Source organism: Schistocerca cancellata, chromosome 1 (assembly GCF_023864275.1).
Source record: "Schistocerca cancellata isolate TAMUIC-IGC-003103 chromosome 1, iqSchCanc2.1, whole genome shotgun sequence".
Classification (NCBI taxonomy): Eukaryota; Metazoa; Arthropoda; class Insecta; order Orthoptera; family Acrididae; genus Schistocerca; species Schistocerca cancellata.
The window spans coordinates 322,018,196-322,042,965 of NC_064626.1; the positions used below are offsets into that span (position 1 = coordinate 322,018,196).

Sequence of the window (24,770 nt, forward strand, 5' to 3'; positions counted from 1 at the left end):
GCATTAGATTTCTTCATTATAAGATGCCCTTACTACAATTTGAAGCATTGTGTAATTCCTTCGCAACTCGGTATTCACTCAACTCATTTGCTTCTGTATTTCACACTCTGTAGATCATAATCACTAACAGTGCTGTGTATCTTCCGTTCTCATGGAAGGCCGTTAACAGGTTGAAATGAGAAGAACTATGATCACCACCCATGCACAAGCATTGTGGAGAACTATCATCATTCATGATCTCATTGAAGGCAATGAACTTTCAATGCTTTCTTAAAGTGTTTCTCAGGTTAGCTTAAATTATGGGAGCTGTTAAACTATCACAGTGTGTGCTCTCTGTGGATACTTCAACTTTTGACTGACAAACAGAAACTACTGGAAGTTAATGAATGGCATTCAGTGATGTTTGCTGACGAAGCAGACAATTTTTAATTGCATTGTCACTTGTTATGAAACTTTGTTACACTGCTATACAACTAAGTAGCAACAGGCCAGTGAGGACTGTCAAATGGGGAATGAAGCAACACTACAACATAGTGACAGGCAAGACTACTGTTAGATGGCAAGGTATTTAGTGACTCCTTTTCTTCAATGGTATGGCTTTTCGAGTATTGATTTTTTGCATTAGTGTAGTGCCATTGATGGAACATATTACTTTGTTTTAATGAGGTTACACTTGCTTACTGCAAAATGAGACCAACCAACACAAGTCAATCTCCATTGTGACAACTCTCACATCAATAACGCAACTCTTGAAGGAGGGAGTGAGTTTGGGAGGGAGAGGGGGGGGGGGGGGGGAGAGAGAGAGAGAGAGAGAGAGAGAGAGAGAGAGAGAGAGAGAGAGAGAGGGAGAGGGAGGAGGGGTGGGGGGGGGGGGTTGGGGGGAAAGAAATGAGATGGAAACCCACCATAAAGTATAGATCTATAGCTCTATTACTTCCATATCTCTGGAGCAACAAAGTAGAACTAGGAAGCAAAGAATTTGTGTGTGAATTAACTGTGGGAGAGCTAGCTGTTGAAACAATCTCACTCTTTTCACAATAAAGGCATCAAGAAGCGCGGTGCATGTGCATTTCCAAGACAGAATAGTTTGTAAGGAAATGATGTATACCTATGCTGTAAAAGCACATAAAGAAATTAACAGCAAAAGTTTTGTTTATATGTGATCAATGGTTAAACATGCATGTGCTTAAAAATGATACCTTATGATAGGGTGTCAATTGACAATTTGCTGGAAGCTGTAATGCTGTTTTTCCTAATTTTTACATTGATCTTAACACAACAAGTCATATTCAGGAACAATGGAATGAAAATAAATAAAATTACCTTAATCAACCCAAGGTAGGCTAGGAGTGAGTTGTTTACAATAGAAATATTTTCCACTGTATTTGCCCAATCAAATAATTCTTTGTACAACGTATTGCAACATGACAGTACTGAACTGTTTGCAGTTTCAGAATTGCTTGTGCTTAGTGATGAGACTGCCATCAAAAGAGGCATGAACTTCTCCAAAAACTTTTCTTTTGGGTGCCGCTGAAACAAATTTGGTAATTCAACATAAAGATCAGAGAAATGAAGCGACTCAAATGCCAGGTGGAATGTACAGTGTGAGTCAGAAAGGACTTTACAACTTTGGAATGATACAGAAATTTATTAAGATAACGTACAGAATTGGTAAGTGTGTCATTTTGTAGCAAACAATCTAATGTTTCACATGAAAGTGTCAAGTGACATTTTGGTTCAATGTGACTACCGTTTGCTATGCAGCAAACATCCCACTGGTAATCACTTTCTTCCCATGCTCATTACGGCAAATCGCGCTTAATTGTGCAACGGCAGCATAGATTCCATTTTTCATGTTGACTAAATTGTTGGTAGGGGAAGAACATACACACAATAGCTAATAAAACCCCAGAGAAAGAAATCCATTGATGTCAAGTCTGGAATGTGAAATGGTCATGGCAATTGGCCTTTAATGGTCAATCCCGACCTGGGAAGTGATTATTGAGGAAACCACAAACTTTCATGAGGAAGTTAGGGGATGCATTGTCTAGCAGATAGTAAACTGTCCAATCTCTGTCACCTTCCTTGATCTGCAGGATTCAAAAGTTTTCAAGCATATCCAGATATACAATACCAGTGACAGTTTTCTCCATGAAGAAGAAAGGGTCATACACTTAATTTGCTAAGGGCACCAAACACATTAACTTTGGGGCTGTCACGAACGTGTTCCAGGGTTACATGTGGATTTTCCCTGCCTCGTATTCTGCAGTTGTGGGTGTTCACCGTGCCACTGATACGAAATGTTGACTCATCACTGAAAACTGTTGTGTTCAGGAATGTCTCTTGTCCTCTATCTCACGCAACATTTCTGCACAGAATTCCCTAAGAGCATTCTTATCTCCATCACCGAGTAATCTTACCTACATCTCTATTGTGCTGTTCCATTGTGAATCTGTATGGTTTTAAGTGTAAAAGTCCACACTACTCACCACAAAGCATTTTACGGAATGTTGGTCTCATGACACACACACACACACACACACACACACACACACACACACACACAGTGCATTGATTTTTGCAGACTTCGGGCAAAGCTCTCCCTAACCCATTTGACATAATCATCAGTGCTTGGGCGACCTGACGATTTATGAAGTCACCCTGAACAACCCATCTCAATGTAGTTCTTGTGCCTGGAGCAAATTGTAGGCCTGCTTGGATGTTCTTTGGAGTATTCGGTACAAAATTTATGCCAAACGGTTGCAGAATTTGTTTAATGAAACAAAAACACACAGCTAGCACGCTCCGCAACAATGAAACTAGAAATTTTAACTGTGCACTATGCTGGCATTCCTGGTGGCAGAATGGGGCACTGACGCACGACATGAATCAAACATGAGTATGTATGCTACAAGATGACATCTACTGATTCTGTAAGTTGTCACAATAAATTTCTATATCATTCCAAAGTTGTAAAGTCCTTTTTTGGCTCATCCTATATAATTAAATAAATACATGTGTGAAAGACAGGCTGTGATCATTTTTGTGGAGGGAAGTAATATTTTGTTCTGTAAAACTATTTTTTTAAATATGGTCATTACTGCACATAAGCATAACACTAGCATAATTAAATAATATTTTCATACTTGAGTTTGTTTCATTTTTCTACATAGTTGACAGTGAAATCACTGGTTTTACACCTTTTCTTTTATCAAAGTTAGAAAGAGATCACAGAGGCAACTCTAATAACTAAGTAAACCTATTAACCACCACACCTCAATTTGAAGCTTTCTGAGTTTAGCTGATATGAAACATCACGGGATTGATGATAGTTATCTGCAGAGTTATGCACAGGCTAATGAAGAATTTGGAAATTACACCTCTGTTAAATAATTCAAAAAATTCAAAGACCTTATTCATAATATCTACACTGAAAGTTACAAGAATTTTTTAATAGATTAAATGCTCCAAATATGTGTCTTCACCAACAGACATTCTCTGGCACAGCTTAGCTTATGGTTTGTATTGAAGAGGCATACAATGTTATCAGATAATCCCACTCTACCTTTGTTTCAGCAATAATTATTTCTGCATGTCCACTTCCTATGCTCGCAAAATTTTCTGCCGTGGGTGAATTCAAAAATGTTTTTAGGTTCACCTGCAAAACAGGAGTGTTTTCATAATATAAGAACAGCAAATTTGTGTGTGAGGGAGGGGAAGATAGGGAGGAGGTAGGGAGAGGGAGAGATGGGGAGGGCGGTGGTGGTGGTAGAGATGCAAGTTGGGGTGGGGGGGAGAGAGAGAGGCAGAGTGGTGGTAGTGGTGGTGGGGGGAAGACAGAAGCGAGGTGGAGCGGGGTGGGGGGAAGACAGAGGAGAGCGGAGAGGTGGGAGGGATGGGGGCTGAGCGATATAGGGGGGTATGGAGAAGGGGGAGGCAGCAGGTGGTGGGTGGGATATGTGGTGGCAGAGGGGGAGGCAGAGGGTGTTGAGGGAGGTGGGTGGATGTATGAGAGAGGGAGGGTGTCGAGGGAGGTGGGTGGATGTATGAGAGAGGGAGGGTGTATGAGAGGGGGAAGGAAAGGGGGAGGGGAGAGAGAAACGGATGGGGATAGGATGGAGGGGGAGAGGGGGGAGGGAAGGAAGGAGGGAGAGGGAGGGAGGGAGAGGGAGAGGGAGAGAGAGAGAAGGGGCAAGTAAACAAATTTTTATAACATTAGTATTTCATGTTGATCAGGACGTTTTGGCAGTGAAAGTTACATTAAAAACTAGTGCATCTCTGTTCATCAGAATGTTTCATGTTAGAATTAAATTAATGAAGTTGGATTTAAAAATGTCAAACTTGGATAATTAGCTGTCCCACATGTTAATCGAGATCATAACATGCTTGCATAAGTAGGTTCCTCAGTTTTTGTAGATAATGTAAAGCTTTGCAATTTAAACTGATCAAAAAATTGTAAGAGTAATAAGACCGAACATGCATACATACTGTTACATTTCTACAGAAAATTACCTGCACATCATCTTTAACTTGAGTAACTGGTTTATTATCTGTGATTTGGATATGTACAACCTCCTCTAGTCCTTCTGTTACACTATTTTCTTCTTCACTTTCACTCTCACTTTCACTGTCTTCTTTATCTTCATCTTCATCTTCATCATCTTCCTCCTCTTCATCTTCATCTTCACTGCAAAGAACATTGGAAGAACATACACAATATTTATTGAAACCGTTTAGATATTAGTAGGAATTATTCGCATATCTGTTGCAAGATGGTCCACATGAAACAAGATATCAGCATTGAAAAGCAGCTATGAACTGCAAGCAACTACATCAGTACTCTTAAAGAGTATTTCGTGTGTGTGTGTGTGTGTGTGTGTGTGTGTGTGTGTGTGTGTGTGTGTGGGCGCGCGCGCGCGCGCGCGTGCACTCACCAAATGTAGTTAAACTTACACATAAAACAAGTGACACAGAACTGAAAGAAGAGATACACTGGGAAATATAAGACGAGGTAAGAAAAGAAGTTGGGGGATGCATTAGAGAAATAACAAAATTGATAAGTGTAAAGAAGAAGTAATTACTGTTTGGGGAAAAAAACTTAAGGTATGTGGCTCAGAGAATGAACTGGCGAAAGAAGCAGCTACTTTCATTCTGTTGTGTTACAAAAAAAATCACTGTGACAACACATCAGAAAATACCATGGGCGTATAGTCATAGGAATAAAAGCATTGGAGAATTTTCAACGATTTATAAATAATAGATTAGTACATGGTTTCTCCTCAATAGCATATCTATTATGACAATAGATGGTAACACAATGGCTGTGTTGACTCTGATATTTAATAAAAACAATATGCAAAATTATTACATTATTTGTCCTTTAACGTGCTTCTACTTTGTTTCATCTCTTTATTATCCTTTTTTCCTATCTTGATTTATATTACTGTCTGCTAAGATTTTTGTCAGGTCTGCTCAAGGTTTCAGTTTTTTAATCTCATCACAAAACACACTAAGAGAGAGGTAATGATTCTGTAACATTAAATACTGTCAACACGGCAGTCCAAACAAAAAAGGATTCCATCAAATTGTCTACCCAAAAAGGAAGCAATATTGGTGTTTAACATCCCACCGACAATAAAGCTGATTGGGGAAAGATGTGGAAGTAAATCTCATGTCCTTTTCAGAGAAAATATAGTGGCATTTGTGTTAATTGATATACGAAAACTATGTAAACGTTCCATCAGGATGGCTGGATGGGATTTCCCAAATATCAGTCCAATGTTTTACCACAAACTATTTCAGACAGAAAAGAACATGTAAGGAATAAAGCAGCATGTGACCAGTTCTGATAGAAAGAAATTGGGAAGATTGTATGCTTGTCTGAACTACACCATATGTCACAGAGAAGGAAAAAATTCCCAGATTTTACAGAAAGAAACACTGGAAAGCAGTGAAGAGATAATTCTGGCTCCAAGGAGAAGTGAGTGCTTTAATTTTAATGACACATTGAGATACTGTGGTATGCATACATTTACAAAAAATGAGAATCAACGTTTTCAGATAACAAGGAGAAAACAAAATGAGTGTGAGATTTAAGGAAGTAAACATGGAAATATAGCTTGAACGAGAATTTTCAGAGAGGTACACAAAGTACCACAATGACGATGTACAGTGTCTGCACTAGAAATGACATAACATTGTGAAAGGAGTTGTGTTTGAGAATAGGATGTCACAACAGTACAAGTCTACAAGGAGCATATGAGAAGGCAAAGTGCTAAAAAGTGGCAAAGGGAACAAAAACTATGTGGGACAGACCACAAGTTAACCCAATATTCATTAGGTTTCTGGAAAATACGAGATAGGATACAAATTACTTGCTAACTACATTCTGATGAAACATGTAGCAGCTGTGTGTGGTGTGGAAAGCAGAGAACAAAGAACAGCTTCATCGAGCTCTGTGTTAAGTAAAGTAAGGACAGGTAACTGCATGGCCAAAACAATGTAAAATATTTATGCAGATTAATTGTAAACAGAATTGATGAAAAAGTCATTTTCCAAAGAAGATAACCCCCCTTGATCAGAATAAGCACTTCCCCTCACACATTTGTTAAGTCATAACAAAATTTTTTAACTAAACTACAGAATTCTGCCTCAACCATCCTACTCTTCGTATTTAACCCTACGACAACCACTAACACACTCAGAATTGGATTAAACTGCCAGTAGAAACCTGTTGAAATCCCAATTTGGCAGAGCTTGACTTTCATTTATTGCCTTAAGTTGTAAAAACAAGGTGCCAAACATATTGAGCTATGCTGCTAAATAACTTCAATTTTAAAAAGATTATTTCCCCCCCCCCCCCCCCCCCCCCGCCCCCCTCCCTGACACAATCCCTGCCTTTTGAGTAATCCTTGAGAGATGGGCTCCTTATGTATGATACTTTTTGGTGGCAGATGGACAGAATCTAAGTTATTTACTGATGGCGCTCTGATTAAGCCTGCAGCACCAGTGTGTGGAGTGGAAAGCAGAGAACACAGAAAGAACCAATTTCCCACGCTTTAGGTTAAAGTGAGGAAAGTAAGAATGGGTAATTGCACAGCTTATGATGCACACATATTAATACAGCAATTTCTTGTAAGTTTATGGTGAGGTGGAGAAACCAGAAGTGTTATGTGTCACCTACAAAGATGGCTACTCTTCAGCACATTGACATCAGCATCTTTCTTGTTTCTTGTAAATGCAAGCACATAGGTCGGGCAAATGGTTTCAACTCTTCCACATGTATGAATCTCTCAGTAGAAAAGGAAGCAATGTGGGATTTTTCAGGAATACCGACTCTTTGGCACGTGAGCGGCTTTATGCAAGAGAACAGGTCGGTGGCAGGGTCTAGCTGAGGTTTATCAGATCTCTACGGTTGGAGACAGTACAAAAATACTCGGGTATCGTGCTAGGGAGGTAGATATAAAGAAATGAGCTTCTGGGTTGGTACCTTAGTCTGATTTTATCACTTCTTCCCAAGTTTACATGAACACGTCGAAGAGTGCAGACACTGGGGTCATAATTTTCAATGAGCGCAGAAAATAGATGAGGCTTACTAGATATTCAAATTACTATAACAAATAGCCTGCCTAGCCTATCACATTGACTGAAATCATGAAAAGGAGCCGGTTTCTTACTGCTGAAATTGAGCTCTCAGGATATGTTACACATCACACTGCAAGTGTGAATCAGACCTGGGTACAAGTATGCCATGACAGACTAACTAACCACAATCCCGAGGTATGTACAGGCAAGAATGCAAGTCATCATTCATGTACAAGCTTAATTCAATAGATTCTTTCACTCACGTAATTTTCTGCTGTGGGCTGACAGACACCTGAGGTTTGTCTGCTGGCAGAAACACTAACTATTGAATTCTGCTCACTCGCCCACTTGTTAACTGGTGGCCTTTTTATACTATGTTGGGGCTGTTTGCTTATAGATGGTACATGACCGTGTCACATTTTTACCCTCAGCTTACAATCAGCCAGCCTTAAATCAGCAGTTTCTTAATGCTTGCAACCTCATTTTGGTCTGGCGAAAGCATCAAGCGCTGTACGTCTCCACCTAGGTTTCCAGGCTCTACATGTTAAAATTCTTAGCAAACTCAAGCTAACTACTGACCCACTTCACTATATTCCTCATATATGTAACACAACTTACCCTTTCTGCTTATCCTTAACTCTTCATTGTCTATGTGCACTAATACATTTAAGAGTCTCATCAATTTCCCTGGCTACTGAAAACTTACCCAGCACCTTTGCACTCAACAGCTGTTTAATTTGTCAATGTCTATGTGCACTGCTACATTTGAGAGTCTCAAAGTTCCCTGGCTACCAAAAACTTGCCCAGCAACTTTGCACTTAACAACTGTCTAATTTGATGTAACAAGCTCTCTCCACTAAACGTGTCCCATTATTAGACGCTTTGCCAACCTCTAAACAATGCTTTTGCTCTTGATTATAGAAGTATTCTACAAGCACTACGTGTGATGCTATTGTTAAGAATGTTTCTCGGCTGATGATCTCGGTGGATTAGCTACCTATTAGCTGAACGGAAACTACCGCACTCCCATTATCAGCTTGCAATCCCTGAACAAGGCAAATGCAAATCAGGTGCAGCAAGAGTCCTAGCTCGCTCGCTCTCTCTCTCTCTCTCTCTCTCTCTCTCTCCCCCCCTTTTTTTTCCACATACCACTTTTGCAGGAAGCTCACCTCCAGGATTGAGGTTTATGCCATCCTCACAATCCAGGAGGTTAAGCCAAGATCCTCTTTCCTTGTGTCAAACAACTTACAATTGTGGCACTCAATGATGGCCACTGGAGCACCACAGAGCTTACAGTACTAAGTGACTGACCAGAGCCCAGCTTAGGAAGGCTTTTCTGAGTCATCAGCCTTCTGTCTAGTTTAATGCAACTCACCACGAATGTCCCTCGTACCTACCTCTTCATCTCAGAGTAGCACTTGGAGCCTTCATCCTTATCTGGTGCCCAAATGTACACCTGATCAACACTGTCCAAGTTTCATGAAAAACCTACTATTTGGGATGATGACGGCTATGAGCAAGGTGATTAATACCCCTTACCACTGTCCAAAATGTGTGTGGTGTGGTGGGGAATGAGTGGTTGGAGGTAACTAGTTACAAACAGCAATCCCTGAAGCCCTCGGCCTCACTAGTAAACGAACATTGTGCCCCATTCTTACAAGTAAATAGAAATTAACAGTTCATAAATTAATTTGCTCCGCATAATCTCTATATATAGAAGGCAATGTCTTGACTGACTCTCACTCTGACTCATCACCACCCAGCCTAAACTGCTAAGGATAGAAACCTGTTACACTACAGGCATCATTTGACAAGGGACTGTTCGAAATTCTGCTATGAAGGGGATAAAATAGGGGATGAAAGACTTTTTGAAAATACATTGCTATTAAGGCAATTCTGAAGAAAGAAGTATGAAAATTGGTATTTCATTTCCCTGCTAAATATAAAGAATGTGTTAGGGGATGAAAGTTCCTATGGAAGTATCGCCACTAGAATGCAAAAGGCATGATTAACAAAAACATTTGACTGCCGCTACCAGAATCACTTTTTGGTCAGAAGTGCATTTGGGAAATGTCATGCTTCTATGGCCTCAATTAGCAAGGAAAGTTTAGAAGGTATTGCAATTTGTGAACAACAGAAAAGGAAGAAAAAGTCCGTGCAGATATACAGATCATGCAAGCAAAGCAGCAGGTGCTATGCTACTTATAATGTGTAGTACAACTGATTCATGGAACAAACAACTAACTCATTAAGTAGATCTTCACATTTACCTTTTATAGGCAACATATGTGGACTTGAACCTAAGTTTTTTCACTGGTTTGCATACAGGGTATTACATGATGAGGGAAACACTCTTAAATGACTGTACCATTAATTAAAGTCTTGTTTTATGTTCATCCCCATCCCTGTCTGCTGCCACTTCTGACCAGTTGCATGGTGGAGTAGAGTTTAATGGAATTAATAAAGAACTATGATGTGCACATGCAGACTGAAGCACAAAATGAAAATCTGTACCATGGCTGGGATTCAAAACCAGGTCTCGTGCTCACTGGGCAGATGCACTAACCACTACACCACTCTGGCAGAGTGACTTTGCACAACTGCACTGACTACCCAAGCACACCTCCCCCCCCCCTCCCTCAATCCACATTCCCATTCACACTTAATCCCGTAACCCCATCTAGTACTCCCCTAAACTCTTAACACCACTGCAGAGGCTCTACAAATGTATTGGAATAGTAGCTCAACACAGAATAAAAGCAGAGATCCCACTCGAAATCCAGGCATGGGTACTAGGGTGGCATTGTGGTTATTGCATCTGCCTAGTCAGCAGGAGACCAGGTTCAAATCCTGGGCTTAGTAAAAAATTTTCGTTCATCGCCTCAATCTCCATATATAAATCACACACATTTGAGACTTTAAAATGTTTCTAGAGTCATACAGTGTCATTTGTTTGATAAAGAAATGGTTTATATCCAGCAGTGGTTTGTCTGCATCTTCTCCACATGTCATACTTGTCTCCCAAGCCATCTACGAATCCTACGACATCCATGCAAGAGTTGAGCACATTCTGACAAGCAAGAACTGTTTTGTGTTTGACTTTTGTTTCTGTGCAGCCACTCCTATCCACTCAACTTTGGCACCCAATGTGGGGCATCTCACTCCTACACCAATTATGTTGTCAGAAGTGGGATGTTTTGGAGACCAATGGATCAACAATGATGAAGAATGTATGCATCATTCTGATGGCAGATGACTGCAAGTGATGATTCAACTAGGACAGCAACATATGAGAGTAGCAGCACAAACTTTTCACTTGTGTCATCAGTTCATTCTGGTATCTTTGTACCCTCGAAGTCTTGTTCAATATGTCAGGTGTAGAACATGTCAGGTGTAGGTACAGTTGCAGCATTTGGCTCGAGGGCCAAACCACTAACACTAGTAACTTGTATGCAGTGTAACTTGCATTCAGGCCCTTGTACCAAGTCACACAATGTGATCTGTTAGGTTTGGCATCAAAAAGATCACTATGCAAAGCCAGAGCTAGGAGTGCACCTGACTTAAGATGTGGGATTTTGTGGGTGCCGAGAGGACATAGGAATAGGCCGAAATAGTTTTTCTTATACATAAAAATTTTTGTGGAGTAGAATGAGAACTGTAAATATGATGACTCAAGGTGAGGGGTGCTAAACATCATGGCCATTAGCACCCAGACAAAAAGTCAGTGTGCCATTCTCAAGAGTGGGGATGAAGGCTGTACCCACATGTGGAGCAGTTTGTAATGCAAGTCTGCGGCCCTTCCCCACCAATTTAGGGATGAGGCCTGACAATTTACAACATTTCACCAGGCTTGTGACACTGAAATCAGTATCGGTAGGATGGTGGGTAGATCTCCATCGAGACTGAGGGCTGCCCAAGTATCAGTATACAGACTCTTTGCCAAAAATATATGCTGAATTGAAAGTGGCACACCACAAACTTCACTGAGTGTTGGATCCTCCTGCTGGAGGAGAAAGCCACGTGTTTAAAGAGCTATGTCCAATGTCCAGCCTTGTGTAAGCAGAACCTCCTTCCAGCAGTGAGGTTGACATGAAGTCCGCCATGCGGCCATGCCCTTTCAAATGAACCATCCTGGCATTTGCCTGGAGTGATTTATGGAAATCATGGAAAACCTGAATCAGGATGGCCGGACGCGGAACTGAACCATCATCCTTCCGAATGCGAGTCCAGTGTGCTGGACACTATGCTACCTCCCTTGGTTGGAAACTGGAATCAGCTCCATCTGTGGCCAGAGACACTGCTCCAGGACCTGATGAGATCCATTATGCTTTATCATCTATGCTCTGTAGTGAAATGACAGCTCCTCTCATTTCAATCAGATCTGGTTTGATGGACAGTACCCCGTCACTTGGAAGGGGGCATTCTGGAAACCAGGCAAGGAACGTAGCGCCCCTAACAGTTACCAGTGTGTAACACTTACCAGTTGTTTGGGTAAGATACTTTAAACCATGATCAACTGCCACCTCAGCTGGCTGCTTGAACCCCGATGTCATCTGAGCAGCTCCCCGTGCAGTTTCAGGTGCTATGTTCCACCCTTGACAACTTAATTCTACTGGTGACGGTGATACAGGAGTCCTTCGTATGCCAAAACCATTTGATTTGTGAGTTTTTTGACCTCTAAAAAGCATACGACACTATTTGGAGGTACAACGTCCTTTGCCAACTTCATGAATGTGGAGTACATGGACGTGCCACTTCTTATCCAATCCTTTCTCAAGGACCAGCGTTTTCGATATCACATTGGCAATGCCTTGTGTGACTGCTATGTTCAAGAGAACGAGGCCCCCCAGGCAGTGTACTGTGTCGCATTGTCTGCCACTGCTATCAATGGCATTTCCTCCGCAGTCAGGAGCCTTGTCAAATGCTGTTTGTGGATCACACCGCAATCTTCTACTCAGCCTCCAAAGTTACAGTGGCGGCGAGGCAGCTACAGCTGACCATTAGGAGAGTGGAAACGTGGGCCAGGACTACTGGTTTTCGGATCTCATCAGAGTAGGTTACATGTGTCAATTTTAAACGTGCTCATTGAAATTTTAACCAACTATTGTTCACAACAGGGGACAATATTTTACATTTTCAAGAAACTGTGCCTATTTGGTTTATTATTTGACTCGAAATTAACTTGACTGCCACATCTGAAAGGCCTACGAACAAAGAGCTTCCAGTCATTGAATATTTTGAAATGCCTTAGTGGAAAAGCATGGGGAGCTGATAGGTTTCACCTCTGCAGTTTTATAAGGCATCTGTTCAATCATGTTTAGATTATGGCAGTGTGGTCTATGGATTAGCACATATTTCCTACCTCTAGATGTCAGACACTGTCCACCATGAGGACATCAGGTATCGACAGGAGCCTTTCGGACCAGCTCAGTTCAGAGTATGTGTGCAGAGGCTGGTGAACCACCACTCTGGATTTGATGCTGTATCCTTGTGGATCAACAGGCACTGAAAATCTCAATGTCACCTCAGCAATTGGCATATAGTGCAGTGGTCCAACCCAACGTTGAGCAGCAGGAACTGGCCCCATGCTACCAAGCCATTTGGGATATGTGCTATTGAGTGTCTAAAGGATCTGGATCTATCAGACCTCCAAATACACAGATAGGGATGGAATGTGGTGCCACCTTGGTGTCTTCAGAGGCCCAAAGTGATCTTAAGCTTGACACAGTACAAGAAAACTTGTACGCCATATTACATTCTCACAACTTTTTTTTCATCCATTTTTAAGTATATACTACAGTAATTCTTCAAGCTTTCCTGTTGAGGAGTTGTCATGTTGATTAATTGCATTTCTGCCAGTATTTGCATCCTTCCTGCACGATATTTCAACTGGTCTTCTTCAGGTGCTGTCTGATACTGATTCCAGTGTGGAATGAGTCGACAGGAGCCTTTCGGACCAGCTCAGTTCAGAGTATGTGTGCAGAGGCTGGTGAACCACCACTCTGGATTTGATGCTGTATCCTTGTGGATCAACAGGCACTGAAAATCTCAATGTCACCTCAGCAATTGGCATATAGTGCAGTGGTCCAACCCAACGTTGAGCAGCAGGAACTGGCCCCATGCTACCAAGCCATTTGGGATATGTGCTATTGAGTGTCTAAAGGATCTGGATCTATCAGACCTCCAAATACACAGATAGGGATGGAATGTGGTGCCACCTTGGTGTCTTCAGAGGCCCAAAGTGATCTTAAGCTTGACACAGTACAAGAAAACTTGTACGCCATATTACATTCTCACAACTTTTTTTTCATCCATTTTTAAGTATATACTACAGTAATTCTTCAAGCTTTCCTGTTGAGGAGTTGTCATGTTGATTAATTGCATTTCTGCCAGTATTTGCATCCTTCCTGCACGATATTTCAACTGGTCTTCTTCAGGTGCTGTCTGATACTGATTCCAGTGTGGAATGAGTCTGGTATTTATGCGTACGTCCCTCTGCGATCTGTGCCACGTCTGGCGCTCTGTCCGTGGTGTGTGCCGACCAATAGCAACGGCTGTAGCATTTTCTTCTAGCAGCGGCTGTTCTGAACACTGTATATTTACTTTGTGGTTATTACCCATTGTCAATATAGCTGAATTATGTTCTGAATTATGTACAAGCTGTGCTTGACGTTTTATCTTCCGACTGTCGTAATTTGAGTCCTTCTGTGAATTAGGATGTTCTGTTACCATGCTGTGTCGTGTTAGGCGTGGTTGGTCTTGTCTTTCTCCCTTGGAGGCAGTGATTTACCAGGAAGGTCAGGGGAACGTTAGCCAGTTTCTGTCTCTCCTATTCCTCCCATTGGAAGTCCATGTCCTCAAGAGTATAGTCCTCATCTGAGAGGGAGAGAGCTTGCCAATCCGAAGGTTTAACTGCTACTTTCTTTGACTGTGAACTACTTTTTGAAGGTGGTTTTTTCTTATCTATGGGAGAAAATGGGTGCCTGGGTTGAGGGGAGGACTTAGTATACTTCTGACGGTGGGCAGTGTTACGTGGCTTAGGTGGTATACCCATCGCCAACGGCTTCCGAATGATTTCTGGTTCAAGTATAGCGTTTACACGCCCTCCCCCCACAGGTACACTGACAAGCGCATGTGTTCGTACTTGAATCTGTGGTGTGAGTTTGTGTGGAGGCATCACACATGACGACTTGCTTCTTAAGGGCCTATGCAAAAGAAATAGGAAAAACCAGAGATTGTACAGCTTTGAAAGCTTTTTTTAGCTTCACCACTGGGTATGCGTCTCTTGACTTTCAACTCCTGAATTTTCCTTTCCTTCTTGTAGACCTCACACTTTCTGCTCCTCACTGGGTGATCGCCGGGGCAGTTTATACATTTCGGAGGAAGTAAACAAAAATTGCCTGATTTGTGAGCCAAACCTCCACAATTTCCACACGTAGCCAACCCATAGTGCTATGACCAAATCTCTGACAATCTAAGCACAGAAGTTGGTTAGGAACAAATGGGCGAATCTTAAGACAGATATAGCCTGCAAGGATGTGTTCAGGTAATTTTGGAGTACTAAATGTTAGAATAAATGTTGCAGTTTTTGCAATGTGCCACTGACTCTCATATAGTACTGCACTTCCGTGACACCCATATTTTTCCATTCTTCAGGTAACTCCATGGGGTCCATCTTCATCTTCATTATATCGGAGCAGGTAACCACCCCTTTTGGGTAGTCACCTAAGGCCATACATCCCAGAAGCTTAAATATTTGGTTTGAGTTGGCAGTTTCAATTAGAAGTGTTCCGTTACAAAGTCGTTTGACACTTTGTAGGAACCCAGCAATACCCTCCAATGTCCTGTGAATACAAAAAGGGGAGACCTTCTCAAAGGTTCCCCTGTTCTGCTTACAATAATAGTGTTATGGCACACTAATGCCTCGTTACTATGATTCTGAGATTTCTTCTTGGGAGGACTGACCAACTGAGCTCTCTTTGATGAATGGATGTAGATACTATCTGATGGTACACCCGTCTCATTAGCAGTAGTAGTTTGATGGGACTGTTCCACAGGGTTCCCACGAGACTCTAGGGAAATAACTGCTGACTCAGGCAGAGCCCTGCATGCCTGAGCAGTCCAGGTGGTGACGCCAAGGCCCCTGTTCTCCAAGATGGACAACATTCCACTGCTGTGCCACATGGGGGTCACTGAAGCAAGCTCGGAGCTTACAGTAACAGAGGACTGGTAGCACTTACCAGTCCCCAGCTCAGGAGCTCGGGGTCGCCAAGCCCATACCCAGCAACCAAATGCTGAGCCCCTGGGGGATCTATAGATAGATGAAGTTCAAGTAACAAGTTAGAATAGCTTTTAGGTTAGAATTAAATTAAGTGAACGTGGAACTTGCTTTCCTAATAATAAGATAGAGGTAACAAGTGGTAGTTCAGCACATTCTGTCCAGGGGAGAACAAATCTTGGTATTGATCATGCGAACCGATTGGCTGCATTCAGCTGGCCTCGAGTTTGCACTATGTAGCACTTTCCAGTGGCAGACAGCGAAACCTTACAGTAGTCACCTGTGTACTGTACAGGTGTTTTGGCTACTGTGCATTTCTTATGTTGGAAAATGGAAAAATAGTTGCAATCTGTGCACTGCAATATAGGCAGTAATAAAGGCTTTTATTGTCAATATTTCCAAACTTTTTTCTTTACTTTAGGAACGCAAAACATCATTTGAGAACCTGAGAAATACAGTTCACTCTAACCTCCATGACCCTACTACAGAACACACTTCCAGATCACTCTTCCTGACTTGTAATCTTTAATTTCTCAAACATTGATATTCCAGGAAATTGTGGAAAGAGCAATGCTGCCAGAGTGTTGTTCTTTCCACATATGAAATTTTAGCATTCTCAAGTGTGTAATCTATACAAAATTTCATCAAAATTGAAACTGATAAAATAAAAACAATATTTACTGCAAGAATCTGATGCAGAATGTCTCCTTTCCCATACACACAATGTAAAATCTCATTTCAGGGACTTTTATAAGCTTACAAATTGTGTCTAAGAAACATACTGTCATGTATGTTATCATGATTCTGGTCTTTAGCAGTGACAATTTTCATACAGGCAATTCCTTAATGGGAAACATCTTTAACAAGAACATTTTCAATGCCTCTAGTACTGGGACTATCAACTGCAGTAGCCCAATTTTCAAAATACAGTAAACACTTATAAAAAGTAAATCAACACTGGTAACCTGTAGATCTTGCCCTAATACTAGACTTATTAAGCTAGCTAGCTTATATCACAAAACCTGTCAGCTGTTTCCGACTCTCCATTCCGGCCCAGTGCATTAATGAATACTTCTCTAACTCCAGGATTGTGAATACAATTGCAGTAGTCATTCTGCTATTGTCAAGTACAATCTGCTGAAAGGTATGTTACATGGAAATAACAGCTATCCATAAACTGCTGTAGTTGGATACGAACTTCGAGAGATGTATGTAAAGCTTCACAACTCGAAGATCAAATACAGATCCAGATTAATGAAGGAAACCAGTACCCACACTGTTTATGCAGACATCTACGATAAACACGGTATGCAGACAAATCTGTCCGCCTAGTTCTCTACACTCAGAAACATACAGAATTAGTCAGTTAAGAGAAGAAGTGGAACATTTTTTAATGAAAAACTACTCATATTTTGGGAAGAATACAAACTTAATTACATTTTTAGTTGTGGGGTATATTTTCAAGGAGTTTTTGGTAAAGTAAACTGCAGGTCCTATAAACTGCACGAACAACTTAGGCACTTCCACACAAGACAATCTTGAATTTCACATGGAATTAATCAAATGGTTCTTTGTGCTAGAGGTGAATGCAGGTTTTCACTGTCTGTCCCCAGGAAGCGCTAGACCTGTTGACCCGAGGCCAGCCGATCAGCGCACTCGATCAACACAAAGATTTGCTGTTCTTAGACTAAAGTTGCAGCATTGAGCAAGTAGAGCACGCTCTGAGAATCACAGTAGAATCAGATGGTTCAGATTTTCTCTTTTTACATTACACTTGACTGATCCAAAGCAGTAAGTTGCTGAGACATGGATGTGTGATATCGTTAGTCACCATGATATCAATTAAACTGCTCTAGGTCTGCTGGGAAGCAGTGCATGTAACAGCAGAACATCCGCCAATGATGTCTGTATTAATTCGGTGTTTCGGGAGAATGTGGCAGGAAAGTTTGAAAAGATATCTTATGGGCAAGAGGGTAGCCTAGGAAATAGTATGTTGGGACAGACAGGGAAAAAATGTATTATGGGCAGACGAGAGGAGCTGGAAAGCAACGCGCAGAGGAGAGTAGGTGGAAAGCAACTGTGACCCAGCAGGATGGTCCATTGTATTGGGCAGCTCATGAAATGGGGCCACAGAACTAGTTGCATTTGCTCGGAATGAGAGGTATCTGTTTGTTGAGATACCGAGCTTCATTACAAAGAAATACGAAGAATGTAATGATAAACTATGTGCATACTGCGAAGATGAAGTTAGTTAACTGAGTTCAGCATAGAGTTCTTCCCAGTAAATATAATGAATGCAACAATGGAAATGCTGTCACTGACCTCTTTAGTCTCTAAATATAAGGGGCATTCAAACGAAACCTGGTCACTAGTGTAAGGTGATCATAACGATTTTATTCACTCAAAAATTTGATTACACACAATACACATACTCAAAAATAGTCACCAAAACTGTTGGCACATTTATCCCATTGCGACACTAGCCGGTCAATTCCATCCTTGAAGCAGCTAGTAGGCTGCTGTCAGATCCAGGCCTGGCCCAGTCACACACTTTGCTGCCGCATTCACTTCCGCAAACATTTCTGGCGTGATGACATGGTGAGCCTGTCCAGGACGAGCATCGTCTTCCAGTGACTCTCGCCCCTCAAGGAATCATTTGCACCATTCCACAACATTTTAACAACTCAGACTGTACTCACTGTACACAGCCTTCACCAGTCGATACATTTCACGGCCTCCAACTACCTCCACCGCCAAAAATCTACTCCCTCCTTGTTCCTGCTTACTCGCCTGCATGTTCAGAAGTGGACGATAGCTTGTGTGACCATCTTCTCTTTGGCGTGAAACCACACTGGCACTATGCAACATCAAACTGTGCACATGCGTCAGTCTCTCTACCAATAGATGACATCACTTTACCCGCAGTTACGTGGTGCCACCTTACGTGTAAGGCATAGGTAGATGCACTGACCAGGTTTCATTTGAATTAACCTCATGGTTTTGATTACCAATTAAATCTTAATGATACGATACTGATGTAGTATTTGTACAGATAAATGTAACCACATTATGAGTCATTCCATGTCAAATCAACACAGCTCCCAACGTATCTCTGATTTTATCAAATATGGTGTATTCATAACACGACAAAGGAAAGAAAAATGCAAATAACATAATTGCACCACACATCAAACAATGGAAAATCCAGGATGGACTGTGACAATATTGTAAAAACGAAAGTTGCCACTCACCATATAGTGGAGATGCTGAGTCGCAGATAGGCACAACAAAAAGACTATCACAAATAATAACTTTTGGCGAGTAAAGCCTTCGTCAGAATTAGACGACAAAAAAAAAAAAAAAAAAAAAAAAAAAAAAACACACACACACACACACACACACACACACACACACACACACACACACAAACCCAACTCACATGACTGCAGTCTCAGTTGCCTGAGACTGCAATCATGTGAGTTGGGTTTGCGTGAGTGTGTCTGTATGTGTATTTGCCATCTAATTCTGATGAAGGCCTTAATGGCCAGAAGCTAGTATTTGTGAAAGTCTTTTCGTCTTTTCAATGCAAAACATGATGATATTGTTCCAGCCAAACCACATTTGTGGAAGGCTCAGCACACAGCTTCAGATTTAAGGAAGCTAATTGTAACTCCTCCGGTATCTTTATTAATATTCAACACACATCCAACCCACCAATGACCTCCATACATACATGCAACGAACTCTGAGATACCACCAAGGTATGAGCCTTCTTGGGTCTGTGTTACATATTCATTTCTGATGTCTGGTGAATTGGAGAAAACCTTCATTTGAATTTTGTTATGGCCAGGGGGAATAAAATATTGTAATTTGTGGATACCTGCAATGGTGCAGATTTGTGCAAAACCCCCCCCTTGAAGAAGAGATCCTTCTTCATCATACTCAATGTTAGTTGTATAATGAAAGTGAACCAGTACAATCTTTTTGGAATACCATTCAGACAGCTGTCTAGGTATCGTTATCTGAGAGTTGCAGAAGCACTGTGGACTGGTAGTGGCAGCAAGTCTCTTGATAATATACCAGTGATACCCTAACACTGCTCTTCGCCATAGGGTATGGCACAGAAATGCCACTCTGCACAGACATTGGAATCATTCTGCTGAGAAGATATGTTTGAAAAATTATGCAGTTTTTTGCTGGAATGCAGCACCATCTGAGACGTAATAAATGTACTTGGGTGTTCTATGGAAATGCAAAATCATGAAGTTAACCAAATAACGTTTGAAAAGATGAACACACACAGTGACGTGTTTAAGGTATTCTGATATGATAAAAAATAACGTGTGATCAATTACATTGGTTTTGGAATGTCTAAAATAAACATTAATGGATGGATGGTGGCCTGCACATTTTCCACTGAAGCCCTTTGAACTCATCCTGCATGATAAATGCATAATTCTCTGTAAAATCACATATAACGATGTATTCATTGTCAGAAAGTCTCTCTTTCAGATGCTGCAGAAATTCAGCCTATTGGCTGGCTATGAAGGAGTGTAGCAGGAGCCTTTTTTAATCTGTCAATGAGGCTTACCAATAAGTCTCCCACAGAAGACAGGCGTACCTGCAGAGTTGTTATATTCTTAGATGTACACAGTTTGTATGTTACTTCATCAATTCCATTTTCATCAAACAACTCTCCTATGTATTCCATGAAAGAATATGCACCTCGGCAGTTATCACATGCTAATATAACATTTTAGCTGTGTGGGATTACAAATTATCTGAGCCAGACAATGTTTCTATTTGTCAATAGTCTGCATCACATGTCAACACTTTCAATTTGCAACCTTCTAACATGAGCGTCACATTTTAGTGAATAATGCAAACACACAAACTATGGGTACTGGTTGCATTAGCCAGAACACAATTCTTGGGTTGTAACTGGCAAAATTTGGATAATCCTATTTTCAGTCATGGATGTACATCTTTTAATGCTTGATACAGCTCTTTCGTGTTTTCCAACACCAGACATTTTATTTATGAACCCTGGGATTGTTTTATTTAACAGAAATAAAATCCTTCTTCTCAGGCAAACTGTGGCTTATATCTTCTCTGTTGTAAAATTCTATAACACATTTCACAGTGTATCGCTGTGATGAGCCCTGCTCAGCTGATGTATCAACTTTACCTCAAAAATGCATTTCAAGATGGTGAGTCCCCTTGAAACATCCACATTAGTTGAACAACATTCTGTTATTTGTTTTTTACTTGCTGAAGATGAGAAACCAGTGAATATATACCACAGAATGTCTAAAGTTTATGGTGAGGGTTGTATGAATCATGCAAATCTTTACAAGTGAGTAGAGCAGTTAAAAAATGGTCACGACTCAGTGACAGATGAACACCATTCTGGCCGACCAGTTGCAGTTTCGACTCCCTCACTTGAAAGTCAACTTGATGATATTATTCATGCCGTCCGCTATGTGAGTGTGGAAATGATAGTTGGTAAGGTTCAAGTTAGTAATGGTACAGTTCATAACATTATCTGTAACAAGCTGAAGTACCGCTTAACATGCGCAAGATGGGTCCCAAAGGAGTTGAAGTGGCTACACTAGGAAACAAGGTTGTGTTTGTGCACAGAGCTAAAGTAACGTTATGAAATATAAGGGGAGCACTTCCTCAACAAAATTATAACGTGTGACGAAACTTGGGTTCAATATTATGAGCCAGAATCAAAAAGACAAAGCACGGAGTGGAAGCACACCAACTCACCTGTCAAGAAAAAATTCAAAACTGTTCAGCAGGAAAAGTCATGCTGACGGTGTTTTGGGATGCTGAAGGTCCAGTTTTTTGTGATTATCTCAAAGAGCAGTGTACAATGCACAGCCAATACTACTTGGATTTGCTTTTAAACAAGGTGAAGCCAGCCATGAGAAACAGATGTCGTGGATGTCAGAGGAGAGGAAGACAACCCACGACCTCCTACTGCTCAATTAACCCGTGAAACCATCGACAAAATGGACTGGGTAGTAATGCCTCATTCCTCTTACAGTCCTGATTTAGCACCTAGTTAATCCATTTGTTTGGTGCCCTGAAGGAGGCATCACGTAGGAAGAGATTCCTGGACAACGAGGATGTGAAAAAGTTTGTGGGAAATTGGTTCAGACATCAAGATAAAGATTTCTTTGCAGCTGGAATAAAAGTGCTTGTAGCCCATTGGAACACACATTCAAAAGGATTATGTTGAAAAAGTAAAAAAAGTATTGTTTTGTAAAAATAAATGCTCTTTTTCTCCAGACCAATTTGTCTCTTTAATTATTGAAACGACCCTTGTACTTTGGAATACCTTTGACACTTTCTCAAACTTTTTCTGTGGGTATGTTCTCTCTCTCTCTCTCTCTCTCTCTCTCTCTCTCAGATTTGCCGATGAATTTCCTTTGGTTTAACTTTCTTTCCATTTAGAAAACTAATCACAGATCTGATTTCACACACAGCAGCATTTCCAATTATGGCTGACATTATCAAGAAGCACTACAAAGCACACGTCGGCAGCAACAATCTGAAAATGGTGTACATATCTTCTCCTTGAGTCAGAGTAACTGCCGCGCATGCTCTGAACTGTGATCGTAGCGCTGCTGCAGATAGAAATAGAAATGGAACTTACTTTGTGGATGACCCTTGTACTTGGTTCAGCTACAGGCCTTGTTTCAGTGTTAATTTTTTCCTACTGTCACATATTTTGTGGTCTGTCATTATGACACTGACCATATCAACCATCCACAATTGCACTTTACATACACTTTTCTTGCATCTGTTGTGACCATTCTTCTTGAAAGAATTACAGTAGTGTATGATCCTCCCAAACACCATCTTCATCTGGCAGATATGTACAGTTACAAAACACAAACACCACTTCTGATAGAACTTTCTCTGTACATGTAGCATCCATACTGCCACCCAGGCTTTGAAAGGAAACCCTTCACTCTCCTGATTTCATATCTTCTGACTTGCTTTCAGGTAACAAGAATGCTTGCTATTGGCCTGTTCACTGTGTGCATTTAGCTTTGACTGGTTAAAATGAAAATGCTTGCCAGTGACCTGCTTGCCTTGCAAGTTACTTGTAATTGGTCAAAACAAGAATGCTTCTTGCTATTGGCCTCTTCAGATAGTCAGATCAACTGTGTTTGGTCAAAACAGAAATGCTTGTGCTGGCCTGTTCACACTGCTATCTTACTGGGTGTTGCCGATACAACTTCTTTTAACAGTTAACGTGTAATTCAGTTCTTTATGTCATTTTGTTGCAGTCTGCATACAGTTAGTATTGTTTTATTGTATCGCTTGGCTGTACATATAATTTATACATGCTAATGCAGATGTCATTCCAACTTGATTTAACAAAAATAATCAATTTTTGAAAATATAATATAATTTGATTGATAAAATCACATATAAAAGGTATTGACATTTGCAAGTTTTTGGATTGTAGAGGAATTCAAGGGGAACAAAAAGGGGCTGAAGAGAAAGGACTGGTGAGGTTTAGGAAAAGGAGTAGAGCTCAGGAAAGCCACCCAAAAGCTTGGATCAGTGGAGACTTACCAAACTCTACTCCTTTTCTTAAACCTCACCAGCCCTTTCCCTTTTGCCCCTTCAAAAGGGGCAAAAGCACTATGGGACTTAACATCTGAGGTCATCAGTCCCTACACTTTGGGCAGCCAAAACTGTTGCTGTAGTCTTGCTACACTTTGTAATTTGGCATTTTCTATTCTCTCATTATGTAAAATGAATACAAAAACTGCATAAAAATCAGATATGGTCAAGTTGAAAATAGTACTTTTATGTGTTGATTTAACATGGAATGACTCTTAAACAGCTCAAGGAACACATGCCTTCCTGGACCCACATTCCTTCCCCACGATGTGAAATGGTGTAGCTGCTAGTAGGACTGAAAGTGGGTTTAAGTGAAGAGTTTGTAAACAAGAACAAAGACCTCTGTGTGGAGCCAGGAGATAGTGAAGCAGAACAGAAAATGTACACAGCGCAAAGGACAAAGTGACACCATGAGTGGAGGTGGAAAAAGTGAAGTGTAAATAACTGCAAATAAACCAGTGTTTATGTATCAGCAAAATCTGAGGGCAGATTTATTCCGTAGCAGGGAAGAACTGTAAAGGAAAAAAGTTTTAAAGGGGTTTGGAGCCAGCAGTGGAGTGACAGGATGGTAATCAAGTCACACTGGAGTCAGCCAGGCACTGACCAGTGACCCTTATTCTGAGTGGACTAACACCTCTTCCACATCACAGCCTTCAACGTGACAAAACCAGGCCACTCACCAGGAAGAATTAAAGCTAACCCATTGCCAGTTACAACAGCCAGTCATTGCCTCTTTTCCAGGTAGTTCAGCATGACACACAAATGCAGCCTGCCACTAGTGGAGAGCAGAAGCATTTAAGCCCACCTGAACCAGTCCGTCAGCATTTGGCCAGCTGGGCAATCTGTGACAACTGGATTCTTCATCATCACCATGCCATGCTGCTTCTGCTGACAGGGCCACGAATGAAGGATATCTGCCTGTCTGCCCAAACCTGGCAGCCAGCCACCTGCCCCCAAATTACATAAAGGCAGAAACTCATTTAAGTGACTACTTGTTGGATGAAGTAATTAAAGGTTTGTTTATGTTCATCCTCATATCTGTCTGCAGCCACTTATAAACAGTTACATTGTGGAGTCAAGTTTAATGGAATGAATAAAGACTTGTTTTATATTTACCTTGATTTGACTGCTGCGTCCCCACACATATCACACTTGTCTCTCAGTCCATCTACAAACCCGGTAACGCCCACGACATACTAGAGCACAGCCTGACAAGCAAGAAATGTTTTACTAATGTTTCTGTGCAACCACTCCCATTGCT

The 24,770-nt window shown here is 41.1% G+C and overlaps 1 protein-coding gene across 4 annotated transcripts in view; it reads right to left on the reverse strand.

The window, feature by feature from the left end:
• Positions 1-24,770, reverse strand: part of LOC126173174 (ran GTPase-activating protein 1) — a 126,932-nt gene that overhangs the window by 35,325 nt on the left and 66,837 nt on the right. For 3 of the 4 annotated variants that reach the window (XM_049920935.1, XM_049920939.1, XM_049920936.1), the window contains 3 exons: positions 4,513-4,687; positions 3,566-3,658; positions 1,324-1,530 (listed from right to left, as the gene is read on the reverse strand). In XM_049920935.1, the coding sequence (XP_049776892.1) occupies positions 1,324-1,530; positions 3,566-3,658; positions 4,513-4,687 (475 nt within the window). The remainder of the gene's footprint in view (positions 1-1,323; positions 1,531-3,565; positions 3,659-4,512; positions 4,688-24,770) is intronic. The other variant, XM_049920938.1, reaches the window with a different exon arrangement.